Source organism: Miniopterus natalensis, chromosome 3 (assembly GCF_054644295.1).
Source record: "Miniopterus natalensis isolate mMinNat1 chromosome 3, mMinNat1.hap1, whole genome shotgun sequence".
NCBI classification, from domain to species: Eukaryota; Metazoa; Chordata; class Mammalia; order Chiroptera; family Miniopteridae; genus Miniopterus; species Miniopterus natalensis.
Genome location: NC_142083.1, coordinates 32,778,530 through 32,790,854, shown reverse-complemented (window position 1 = coordinate 32,790,854; position 12,325 = coordinate 32,778,530). Strand labels below are relative to the sequence as shown.

At 41.8% G+C, this 12,325-nt stretch overlaps 1 protein-coding gene across 4 annotated transcripts in view; it reads right to left on the bottom strand.

Annotated features, from left to right (window-relative positions):
• Positions 1–9,945: 9,945 nt before the first annotated feature.
• The window catches only part of NLN (neurolysin), a 69,794-nt gene continuing 67,414 nt past the window's right edge, over positions 9,946–12,325 (bottom strand). For all 4 annotated transcript variants that reach the window (XM_087815392.1, XM_087815393.1, XM_016202651.2 and 1 more), the window contains exon 13: positions 9,946–10,721. In XM_087815392.1, the coding sequence (XP_087671518.1) occupies positions 10,587–10,721 (135 nt within the window). In that variant the 3' untranslated portion in view covers positions 9,946–10,586. The remainder of the gene's footprint in view (positions 10,722–12,325) is intronic.

Here is a 12,325-nt window from a genome sequence, read left to right as displayed (position 1 = left end):
ACTTACATAAATGGTAACCTGAATGTATCTTTCTGCAATGGCAATTTCTGCTCAGCACTGCTCGAGTGGTACCTGTATTGAAACATGTAGCTCGAGTTCACCCAACCTAATTGCAATACAGCCCATTACTTAAATATACCCCAATGCATTAAGCACTTTTGTTTTCCTTCACTGTTTCACTATTCCAGACAAAACTTCTGTGAACATTCTAGTAGCTATCTAGTACATGCAGAAGTGTGCGCCTGGTGGTGCCTCCCTTAGTGTGGACTTACTGGCTGTGTTCATCTTCAACCTTAATAGTCAGATTGCTGCCCATAGGATGGCTGTGAAATGAAACTGTATTGCTGGTTTCAGAAGTGAAATTTTTTTCTCATGTATTTTCTATGTATTTTAAACTCTTCAGTTTCATAAACGTGTCCTATTTTCTATACTGAAAACTTTCCTTTATTATGGAAAACTGTAGTGGCTATTATGAGTCTCTTCACCTTGATATATCTTATTTAGGTAGCCTGTTTTGTCCTTTGAAGTATCTGTTTTACTATTTATTAGAGAGAAATGACAATGAGAGAAAAGAAATAAACATAGATACACAGACACTGGTTGAGATACATTTTTTCTTTGACTAAGTATATAATGTGATTTGAATTTTTTATTTTGTATGGGAATTGGAATATATCCCCCTTCCTTCTTACTGGAAAAGTCCCAAGATCAGAGATTTAAGAATAGCATTGATAACTAGTTTAATTAGTATTTGGCAAGCCTGAGCTTGCACCTGGAGTCGAGAGATGCGCTCCTCAATGATGCCACTTCAGCATCTCCAAGCACCACTCTATTTTTGTACTGTGTCTACCTAAGAGATTCAGCTGCACTTGGATATGCTTACAGCAACCTCCCCAAAGAGTTTCTCTGGGAACAAGTCGAGTCAGTAAATCAAAACTTACACCCTATTGACCTAGGAAATACAAAGTCAACACGATAAACAAACATGAGATCATATTTCCATTTTGTTTGGGGACAAGGGGAACATTTAATCCGGAGCAGAGGGAGGGAGAGGCAGGCACAAATACAGCGCATGCCAACTGAGGCGGGACTGCTTTCTCTTACAGTTTGCTTTGCAAAATCCAGATGGGAAAGGCATAGACATGAATTTTTCTCACTTTTCCATACCTACCTTTTAAGTGTCTTACTTATCAAAAGAAACACCCAGCCTGACACTGTATTTTCTTTACCCAAAGATTGTGGTGTGAGAATGTGTAGGAGAGGGTGGAGGGCCAGGGTGAGCTTTGTGGCACAGAGAGATATTCAAGATAAAAACTATGATAAAAATAATAATTTCCAAGACTTAAGACAGATGCCTTTGATGGGGGAGTTGTATTGGTTATAGGTTCCCAGAGAGTTGAGTCACACAAATTGTCCTTTTATTGATTAAGCTGTTTAGAAATTTAACAAACTTGTCAGGTTTTTCAAACAGCTCCTTTTATTGCTTCCTCTAGAGTCTCTGGATGACAGCGAGATCTTTCTGGCATGCACAGTGAAGGCCAACTTTTGATAATGTTCCATTAAAACATGACTGCAAACATTTTTATGCCTAAGAGGTAATAAGGAAGCTTTTAGTTTTCTTCTAACGCATACCTTTTATTGAAGGTTAGTAAGACCTGAAAATGTTTCAGAAATGGTTAGATATTCTCTACTATTATTTTTAAAAAGGTAAGCTTACCCTGCTCACCTTGAATTAAAATAATCCTTTGTTAATCGAGCATATCCTGGAAGTCAAAAACACCTCCTCTTGAGCAGGGGTGCCTCCCCTGCAGCCTGGCAGTGGCCCCGGTTTGCAGCCGGCGCTTCCTGCCCTAAGGGCTGTGCCCTCCATTCACGCTGACCTCCCAGCGCTGCCCTTCTGAGGGCCGACCTGAACTTCAGCCTCCACGCCAGCCTCGGTCATGACCGCCTCAGACATTACAAACCTCAGTGCTGCTCAGGCGCCCCTGCCTCACCCTCTCCTGGCTGCTGGAGCCCTTCCAGGGGCCGGATCTGTGGCCTGAGCCTGGGAGTGGGTGTCAGGGTGACAGACGTGTATCCTGGGCACATGACTCATTTTCTAATGAAATGACTTCACTTCTGCTACCCCCGAGGAAAGCAGCAGGCGCGCTGACATTTCTCTGCTGGCACCACGGAAAGCAGTGTGTGGCTGGATTAACGCTCCCCAGCTAAATTCTGACAGGCTCCTGAGAAACTTATTAGGTAGACGTTAATACAAATACACACAATCCTGATAGTACAGATTGGCTTTAACTAGGAAAAAGTTACACCCAGGCTTAAACAGTTTAAGCAGGGCTTAACTAGTTTTATCTTTTATCCACCTGAACCTGAACTTCAGTAGATACAGGTCAACTAGGTAGCAGTCTGGCTTTCCTGGAAGAAGTTACAAATATTACTTAAAATTGGTTGAGTTATGAGAGAAGTCCAATCTTTTAGGGATCCTGCATAGACATTTTTAAAAAGGCATTTACTTTTAGGAGTCATTGTGTATAATTTACCCGTATTCCAATCCTTTCAGACCTCTTCTTTAGCATGCAGGCATTAGAATATGGACTGCAGTTTAAAAGATGTGTGAGACCCCAGGCCCCACTCCCAAATAAATAAGCACCTAGAACTTGACCCATGGCCTGGATGACTAAGACCTCTGTCTGGCTCCTGCTGGGATTTGGAGATTTCCTCGGACTCTTCTATCCACCTACTTAGTCTTTTGGAAGGAAGGAAGATGAAAGGGAGGGCAGGGAAGAGACGCTTCCTTTGGCTGCTTAGACCGCAGGACGCAGCATACCTACTAAAGGGTAAGTGACATGAAAATAATAAAACAGAAGCATTGCGCTCTGTGAACTGAGAGGTTCTGTCTTCCTTAGACGCCCTAAAGCTACTCCTATTTCCCCATCCTTAACTGCAGCAGGACGAGAAAAGGAAACGGGAAGCTGGGTCACCTTCCCAAATGGCTCCCCAAGTTTCCCAATCAGGGACCCACAAAAAGCAGAAAATATACTGGGGTCTACAAGGACTTGATAGATGAAGTGTGAGAAGTTTCTCTCCTGCCACCTGATGCCAGCTGGAAATTCTGTGGCTGTGCTGCCGACCGAACCTAACAGACAGCGGCATCTGGCTGAAGATTTTCTAGCCGAAGCCGAGCCGGAGCGGGCCATGGGCATGTTTAGCACAGTGGCCGCATTGTGAATTGCAACAGAAGTCCCGCTTGTCACACAGTGTGTAAGGCCATCGGAAGGCATCTGACTTGGGACAGGGATGGCAAATGGACCTTCTGGTTTTCCCCACTTTGCCCTGAATGCAAAGGGACTGATGACGGCTTTGTTCTGGGGTAAAGCCTTGTATTCCTTTTAAGACTAACCCAATCATCGGCAGAGAAAGAAAAATCCCTGTCTGGAATCACTCCTATTTTCTGCAAGATGTAACCTTTAGCCCTCAACACCCAATGGGGAGAACACGCAAGAGAAAAGATACCACAGCATCCCCCCCCCCCCCCCCCCCGCCCTTGTCTGCTAATCATCACTTTTCCTCACTTATCTCCAGGGACTGCCTCAATGTTAAACAACTGTAGTCAACAGGATTAGGAAATGTGGCTTTAACACTATCTGTCAACATTTAAAATGCTTGTACCCTTTGAACCAGGAATTCCATTTTTAAGAGTCATTTAACAGATAAACTGACAGATGTGGAAAATAACACATTTATGAAGAAAAACTTGGCAGCACTGTTTGCAGTGTTCAGAGTGAAAATGACCTAAAAGTCCAGAAGACTAATGAGATAAATTACTGTGCCTTTGCACAAGTAAATGGGATATAAGTTTCAAGTCCAGTTCCAGTCCTTGTCATGAGCCCTGGCACTTGGAAGGTTTTCAGTCTTCCACTGGTCTGCTTAAGTAGCTGCTACATAAAGTTACAAATAGTCTGTAAAGGACTGAAGAGTTGGGTGCTTTCCCTTCAGTTCTTATTAGTAGTAATACAAAATTATTTACACAGATGGGAGAAGGAAATAAGGAATCCCGACTAATTCCGGTCCATCTCTAAAGAGCTCAGTGCTCATCTTAACAGCCTATTTTCTAGATTTATAGGATGTACCAATGCCTCTTGGGTTAGTCAACACCAAGTCAAGAGGAGTCGCATGTCACTCCTCTAACGGTTAGAAGTTTACAACCATTTGATCACAATGCATAAAAATGGCTAAAGTGAGTATTTCCATCTCTTTCTTGTGAGTCCTTTAACCACAGGGTCTAAGGAGCTCCTGGATATAACGAAGACAGAAGGACACCATTTAGTCCTACTGTGGACACGCTGAAAGGGAGTCCGTCACGTGGTTAGGAATGTCCGTGGTGACAGGTGGCAGGATCGTAAACATTGTGGCACAAAGGTTTAACCGTACAAGGGTCAACCAGTGTGGAAGAAAACATCATAAACGCTTCTCACACCTACCTTTCTTTTATACTTTATCTCAGTGGATTATGGATGCGTTTGCCTTCCTCACTACCTTGTGAACAATGTGGGCTCAGGGTGGTCATTTCTGTATCTTTGGGACCAAGCACAGTGTCTGAGGATAATGGGCATTTCATAGTCTTCAAGTTGAATTCGAAACCAAAAGTTTGAAAAATTGTTTTAGACGATAGTTCTTAAAATTTTCTTATGAATGCTAGGGATCCTTTCCCTACAAGAAATGCACATATCTACGTACAAAAAAAGGTCGATATAATTTCAGGGCAATTGTGGACATCTGCTCTCTCTCCCTCTTCCATAGATCTTCTAGGGAGCCATAGATCTTCTAGAGAGATTAAGAAATGCCCAGGGTCTCTCGCCCGGCCGGGAGTGGCTCAGCGGTTGAGCGTCGACCTAGGATCCAGGAGATTGGGGTTCGATTCCCAGTCAGGGCACATGCTGGGTTGGGGGCTCGATCAATGACTCTCTCATCATTGATGTTTCCATCTCTCTCTCTCCCTCTCCTTTCCTCTCTCTGAAATCAATAAAGATATATTAAAAAAAAAAAAAGAAATGCCCATGATTAGCCCGGGCCGGGTAGCTCAGTTGATCACAGTGTCATCCTGATACTCCAAGGTTTCGGGTTTGATCTCTGGTCAGGGGACATAAAAGCAGCAACCAATGAATGCATGCATATGTGGAAAAACAAATCAATGTTTTTCTCTCTCTCCCTTCCTCTTCCTCTCTCCAAAAATCAATCAATAAAAATAATAAAAAACAAATGTTTTAAAAAATTCCTGTTTTCATTTTTTAAAAAGGAGGGTTTTTTCATCTACCTCATATGAACTTTTCCAATACACTAAGGAAAAGGGATCCTTCCTGGGGAAGGTGTAAAAGCGAATTTATCTGTGTAGTTTTAGATTCACTTATGAGATATTTTGCAATTATTGTAGAAACAAATGATTCCTTAGAGCAAAAGGTAATTTTAAAAAAGGTGTGTTTATTTAAAAATATTTATGGACTATTCACTATGAGTCAAGGACTGTGAGATAGAAACAGTGACTCAGAGAGATCACAGTATGGTGCAGAGCACACATACTGAACTGGGTATGTGAGTTACGTCTTTGCCTCTGTGCATGTGTGATGAAGACGGGTGGGTGGAATGGGCAGAGAGCGACTATAAATTCTGTAAAGGGATAAACTTTTATTCATTCAGTAAGAGTCTCTGGCTTTATTATGGTTACATACAGCTGTTAAACCTCCCATCTTATTATCAGTTTACTCATAAGACTGATAATAACCTCTAGATAAGCAGTCACCGGTCACAGATGAGTAAAGCAATGCTTAAACAATAAACGCTTGACCTCTATCCCTGCAGTAAGAGGGAGCTGCACCCATCTACACGCCATTTCTAAGATCCAGCATGTAAATGTTTATTTCACCTGAGTGATGTTTTTCTGATGATTTTACATATTTGTTGAATCTTAAACTTTGGAGACCTCAAAGTTGATCTGGTACGAATGCCTACTCAAACAAGGGATCCCCTCTGCAGCACTCCTGGCAGCCACGGGCTTTGCTGGGATACTCACTAGCAGGAGCAGACTGTATTCATAATAGACAATAATTATTAGAAACCGCCTCCTCACGCTGAACTAAAGCCTCCTTATATTTTCCAACCATTTCTGTAAGCTTTGGCTTCTGCGGCAATGCAGAATCATCCTATCCTTTCTCCCATGTCATTCAAGGATTTGATAACAGCTATCATTTCTATTTCTGAATTCATCTCCAGCCGGAACTTCCCTAATTCTTTCACGTATTTCTCTTGAAAAGTTCAAGGTCATCACCCTCCTGTTCTTACTCTTCCAAACACTGTAATACTTGGCCACGGTCTGCTTAAAATGTGACACCCGGAACAGAACACGATATTCTAGCTGTGATTGATCTTACCTCACCGGAGTCCAGGCGGATCATTCGTCTGAGCCGAGTACACCTTCCATCACACGCTCCTGCAGGGCGTTCGTTTTCCCCTCCCGTTGCCCTCCCCGCCTGTGCTTATATGGGAATCTGGTCAAATAAAACTGCCAGGTCTTTTTTTCTGAAAACTACTATCAAGTCAGGTTTCCCCTCCTTTTCCCTTGGCAATAGAATATGTCCATCTTCATCTTAGATTGGTCTCAGCACTGAAGTAATTTCAAATCTTAGTAACGTCATCGTCTTTAACCATTCCTGCGGTTATCTAAATTCGATAATACCGCCTATGGAATTTCCTGTGTCTTCACCTAAAAGACCAGAAATTTCCCTCACTTTAATGTGAATCCCTATTCGACCCTCCTAGGTTGTTTCAATAGCTAGGAACCCACCTGGCTAATGATTATCCAGTCATATCCTTATCTTAGCCAAAAAGATGTCAACAGAGACATCGACTGTCTTTTTAAAAAACATGTTTTTTATTGATTTTAGAGAGAGAGGAAGGGAAAGGGAGAGAGAAACATTCATTGGCTGCCTCCTACCCCCCCAGTGGGGACTGAGCCTGCAACCCAGGCCTTGCCCTGGCCGGGAACTGAGCCTGCACCTCTCAGTGCATGAGCACCACGGACGATGCTCACCCAGCTGAGCCGCATCAGCCAGGGCGCAACTGTCTGTCTGGATTCAGTGAACACTGGTCCTTTAAATCAGTCTAAGCCCTACAGTTTCTCTGACAACAAACGCTACTGATATTTTATCAAGGTACTGAATTTTTAGGTGAGCCTCCTGGAGCTATGAAATAAGCACCTCAACTGGGTGTCGGTGCATGTGAGCAGAAATAAGAGCTTGTGCTATACGCACCTCTTCCCTCTTCTTGTGCACACAAAGGCCAGATGCACTGGATCTGCACTGATCAGGAAAGGAAACTAAGACGTAAACACAAGCAAATGAAAACTTGAGAAGTCCTCGCTAGAGAGGGGTGTGTGAGTGGCTGTGCTCATTACTCGGGCCCTGGCTGCATAGCTCAGTTGGTTAGAGCACTATCCAGCTACGCCAAGGTTGCGGGTTCCATTTCCGGTCAGGGCACATACAAGAGGCAACCAATGAATGCATAAATAAGTGGAAGGACAAAGCAATGTTTCTCTCTCTCCCTCATCCTCTCTCTCTCAAATAAAATAATAATAAAAGAGCCATCGTATCTATTTTGGCCTCTTACACAATGCAGTTTGTCCAGTCTAAAAACTATAGATACCCTCCTTTCATCATAGTATTTTAGGAAGGCAAGCTTCTAGTGTGAACAGCTCAGATGGCAATTCCTCAAGATAATTTTTAGTTATTTAAGAAATAAGCAATGTTTGTATTACAGAAAAAAATCTGAATTAGGTGGTACAGCATCAAGACTTTTCTAGGTGGTACAACATCAAGACTTTTCTATCTCTTCACTGTAGCATCCTAAAATAAAACCTTTAGAAATCGGGCCTGCTATATATTAACATAAAATGTTTAAGAACTTGCCCTGGCCAAGTGGCTCAGTTGATGGGAGTGTTGTCCTGTACACCAGAAAGGCTTCAGGTTTGATTCTCGGTCAGGGCACACACCTAGGCTGCAGTTCAACCTTTGGTCGGGCACATATAGCAGGCAACTGCTGGATGTTTTTTTCTGTTCTACTCCCATCTTCTTCTCTCTCCAAAAAATATCAACAAAAACATATCCTTGGGCCCTGACTGGTGTGGCTCAGTTGATTGGCACGACGTCCCGCGCACAAAAAGGCTGTCAGTTCGATTCCCAGTCAAGGCACATGCCTGGGTTACAGGCTTGACTCCCCTACGAGTTGTGCAGGAGGCAGCCAATAACTGTTTCACTCTCACACTGGTGTTTCTTTCAATCTCTTAAAACCGATTAAAAATATTTTTAAAAACAGACAAACAAAAAACATATCTTCAGTTAAGGATTAAGAAAAAAAATGTTTAAGAGCCTGCCCTTTGCAACATAATGATGCCTCCAAAACCTGAAACAGGCCTACATCTCCTGGGTCAATATCAAGAGAGACTTTTTTACGTGTGGCTCAGTCCGTAAATCTGAAGAGTAGGTTGAGCAAATACAACTTCTATAGTTACCCAGCACTCAAGAGTGCCTCGTTGACACACTATGCTCCGATCTGGAAAAAAGAACAAGTGGATGGATGATCACATTCAAAAAGGCTTTAAAATGTGAGTCCTTAGTTTTAAATTATGCTAGAGAATCCTTTTTGGGGGAGTATTTGATTCTGTTGCTGTCCTTTGGTAGATTTTAATGATTAGATGTGGACCTTAAATTAAAAGAACACCATACGCTTTATTTCTCTTACGCACGTCAGTTTCAACATTATTATATGAAAGAACTGTGAGCTCATTCTTGTGGATAAAATGTGACTTTATTGTGTGCAGCCTTTTCATACCAAGTATCAGTTTTTCCATGTGAAGTAAGTGAAAATTTAAAAGTTATGATAAAGCTATTGTTAAGGAGACACATTGTGCAATAGAAAAACTGAAGAGAGTTTTTGTCTAAAACTGGAAAACAGAACAGTCTGGGGGAGAAAAGATAGAAAAGTACCACAGGTTGCTAAGACCATAAAAACCAACTTTGGGGACCAGAGGCGGTGACACTGACTGAGTGTGTGAGTAACAAGGGCCAGGCAATTGTCTCCAAAGGGAGGGTAGGGTTTCATGTGGACCTTTAAGGTAATTGCTTGGCAGTAATCATCTTGGAATTTTCTCTTGTGTCTCTAAAGCTCTCAATTTTTCCTGCTGTCTAGAATTTTTTTATGCAGCGTAGTAGTTTTTATTTAGCACAAAGCCCATTTGGACTAGGCAATAGAAAGGTTCTAATTTTGTGCCTGGCCAGCAAAGTCATACTTCAGGTACAGAGTGGGAAGACTTAGGCAGAGTACATTCAAAGTTTGCTTTTTTCATTAAGAAGTTTTATTACCCTGTCGTGGTTTTCTTATTGAGTAGACTCCTAGAGGAAAAGTAAGTACCGTGAGTTTACTGGTCTGCCACAGAATTAGAATTTAGGGCCCTATTTAGTTGAAGAGAGATCCCAAGGGTCACTGAAAATAAAAATCACCAGACAAAACTGACTACTGCAGAGCCCCTCCCCACGGCTGAGTGCAAGCACACGCCTGACACTCTGAGCAGCTGTGCTAAACTCTGTCCAGGAGCCACTCCTCTGGGGTTCCTGAACCCTTCCGCTCCGTCTGCATCAGCGCGACTCTCCAAAGAGCCACATGTGACAGGTGGATCAGCCACTTTGGGTGAGGTGGGCAGTCAAGGAGGCAATCCCCCCACCACTTACTAGAAACTCCAGAAGAGAAACATTTCCTCGCTTCAGGAAGGGTTCTCACCGGCAGCTATGCCAAGAGACAGACAACCTTATACGCCGAAGTGAAAATGAACCTCTAATACAAGGTCCCGAACCCTCTAACACAAACACTGGCAATCTCCACGAGGCTAGTCAGGATTCATAGTTGTTCGGTATTTTCTCACTGGATTTTGGACAGAAAAGACAAACCCAAATGGAGAAACATAATTTAAGTGTGGCAGGAAGTTGGAATCAGGAGGCCTGAAATACAAAGATAAACGCATTACTGAGGCATATTCCCCTGGCCCTGAGGTATGCAGGCAAAGAGGCCACACTTGACTGTGAGACAAACAGTCAAAGCTGATGCAGGGCTCCAAGAAAATGTTCACCAGAGGAATGTGGTGATTCACTTATGGCCAGAAATCGCAAGTAAAAAACTGCAAGATATAACTAGGATCAAATTATATAATGTATATGATTCAATTTAAAAATTCTGAGCCCTCTTACATTATATTATTTAGATTACAAGAGTAAAAAAATCAAATTACATTCATATGAAACTTTTATAAAAAGAAATCAAATCTATTTTTATGAAATTTTATAGAACAATTATTTTTGAGTGGGTCTTTTCTTAAGTCACCGTATTCATAATTCCATTTACATCTGTATAATTTTTCAAATAAAAAAAAAGGCAGTCAATAGAAATCTACATTTTCACTTGCAAAACTCCCTTCAGTTTCCAGGCCAGTCACCCATGGCGATGTCGGCTTGTCCTCCAGACATGGACTGCTACCAAAGAGCCCCAGCTTACGAAGCATGCAGGCCTCTGCTCATTAGGAACGCTTTTTGGTTTGGCTCACGTTTCAAGAAATTCTGGAGCATGTCCATGCCGTCCAGAGATCCCCCAGGTTTCAGGATTAGGTTTCTGTATTTCATTCCAACCTAATAAAATAAAACATCATGCCTAACAATTCACGGTCATAACAATTTTCCAAACCTCTAGATACAAAAGAGAAAGGGGTAGGGTAGAAAAAAAGGGACTTTTAGCTCTACTCTGTCTGGGGCTGCAACTCTGCAGCATTTATTTATTTTGGTATCTAAGAGATCGGGAGCTCAAACCTCTGGTCTTCTACACTTCCCTTTATTACTGTCTTGTCTCCTTTGACTCTCAGCAGTGAACTGACAATGTGAACAAACAGACAGACAAAAAATAGCCAGATGGGCTCCGGCTGGGTGGCTCAGTTGGTTAGAGCACTGTCTTGATGCGCCAAGTTGCGGGTTTGACCCACGGTCAGGGCACAAACAAGAATCAACCAGTGAATGCATGGATAAGTGGAACAGCAAATCAATATTTCTCTCTCTAGAAATCAATCAATACTTTTTTTTTTTTTAAACTGCCAGATGGAATGTATAACAGGTTCCTATTTGTTACCCCTTCTCAAATGCAATTTCAAAAGGGTTAGCAAAGCAAGTGTTTAAGAAGGCCACAGCTGGGGTCTGTGTACCTGGAAATGGTGACACAGCTCCTGCCAAATGGCTTCTGCTGTTTTTAAAGAGGGGCTCATGAAAAAACCCCTATTCCTTGTGGACAAGGTGGTGGTAGAATAGCCCATGTCCCACAGAGTACAGTAAGACATTTTTGTGGGCCCAGCACTGGGAATGAGGACCCTTGTAAAGTTTTCTTTGGGCACAAATCTGTAATTTTATTTTATTTATTTAATTTTATTATTATTATTTTTTAAAATATATCTTTATTGATTTCAGAGAGAGGAAGGGAGAGGGAGAGAGAGAGGTAGAAACATCAATGATGAGAGAGTCACTGATTGGCTGCCTCCTGCACGCCCCCAACTGGGGATCAAGCCTGTAACCTGGGCATGTGCCCTGACCGGGAATCGAACTCCAATTGCCTGGATCCTAGGTCGACACTCAATAAAAAATTATTGAGTTTTTTTTGTTATTTTAAGTCCTCAAAATCTAGTGTGTTTTTTACATTTACAGCACCTCAATTCAATTCTTCAGTTGCACTAGCCACATTTCTAGTGCTCATTAGTCCATGTGGCTATCAATCTAGAATTGAAAATGTGAGTGATCATCTTAGAATTTATTATTTCAAGACATAGCAGATCAGACCTCTTGAGCCTAACCACAGTTTACCTCCCTTCCCTTCCATTCATTGCCTAATGTGTCCAAATTTGACCAGTTTTAAATTAGGGAGGGGAAGAGAGGCAAGGAAAGCCTGTACTCTCTGGGTTAGCAGTATAGAAAGAAGTTAGAAAATGTGTTAAGTTTACCTGCAGGCTAATAAAAATATTTTAATCCTTTTATTATGGAAAAATTTAAAATATATACTAATAGCAGAGAAAACAGTATAATGAACCCTCATGAACCTATCATCCAACTTCGATTTTAATATTTATCTGCAGAAATTCTTAATGCTCATGATCTAAGAATCTTTTATTTATTCAAAAGATATATTTCATTGCACAAATATTATAGGAACATTTGTGAAAATCTAAATAAAGTGAAAAAGAAATCACCCTAAATGT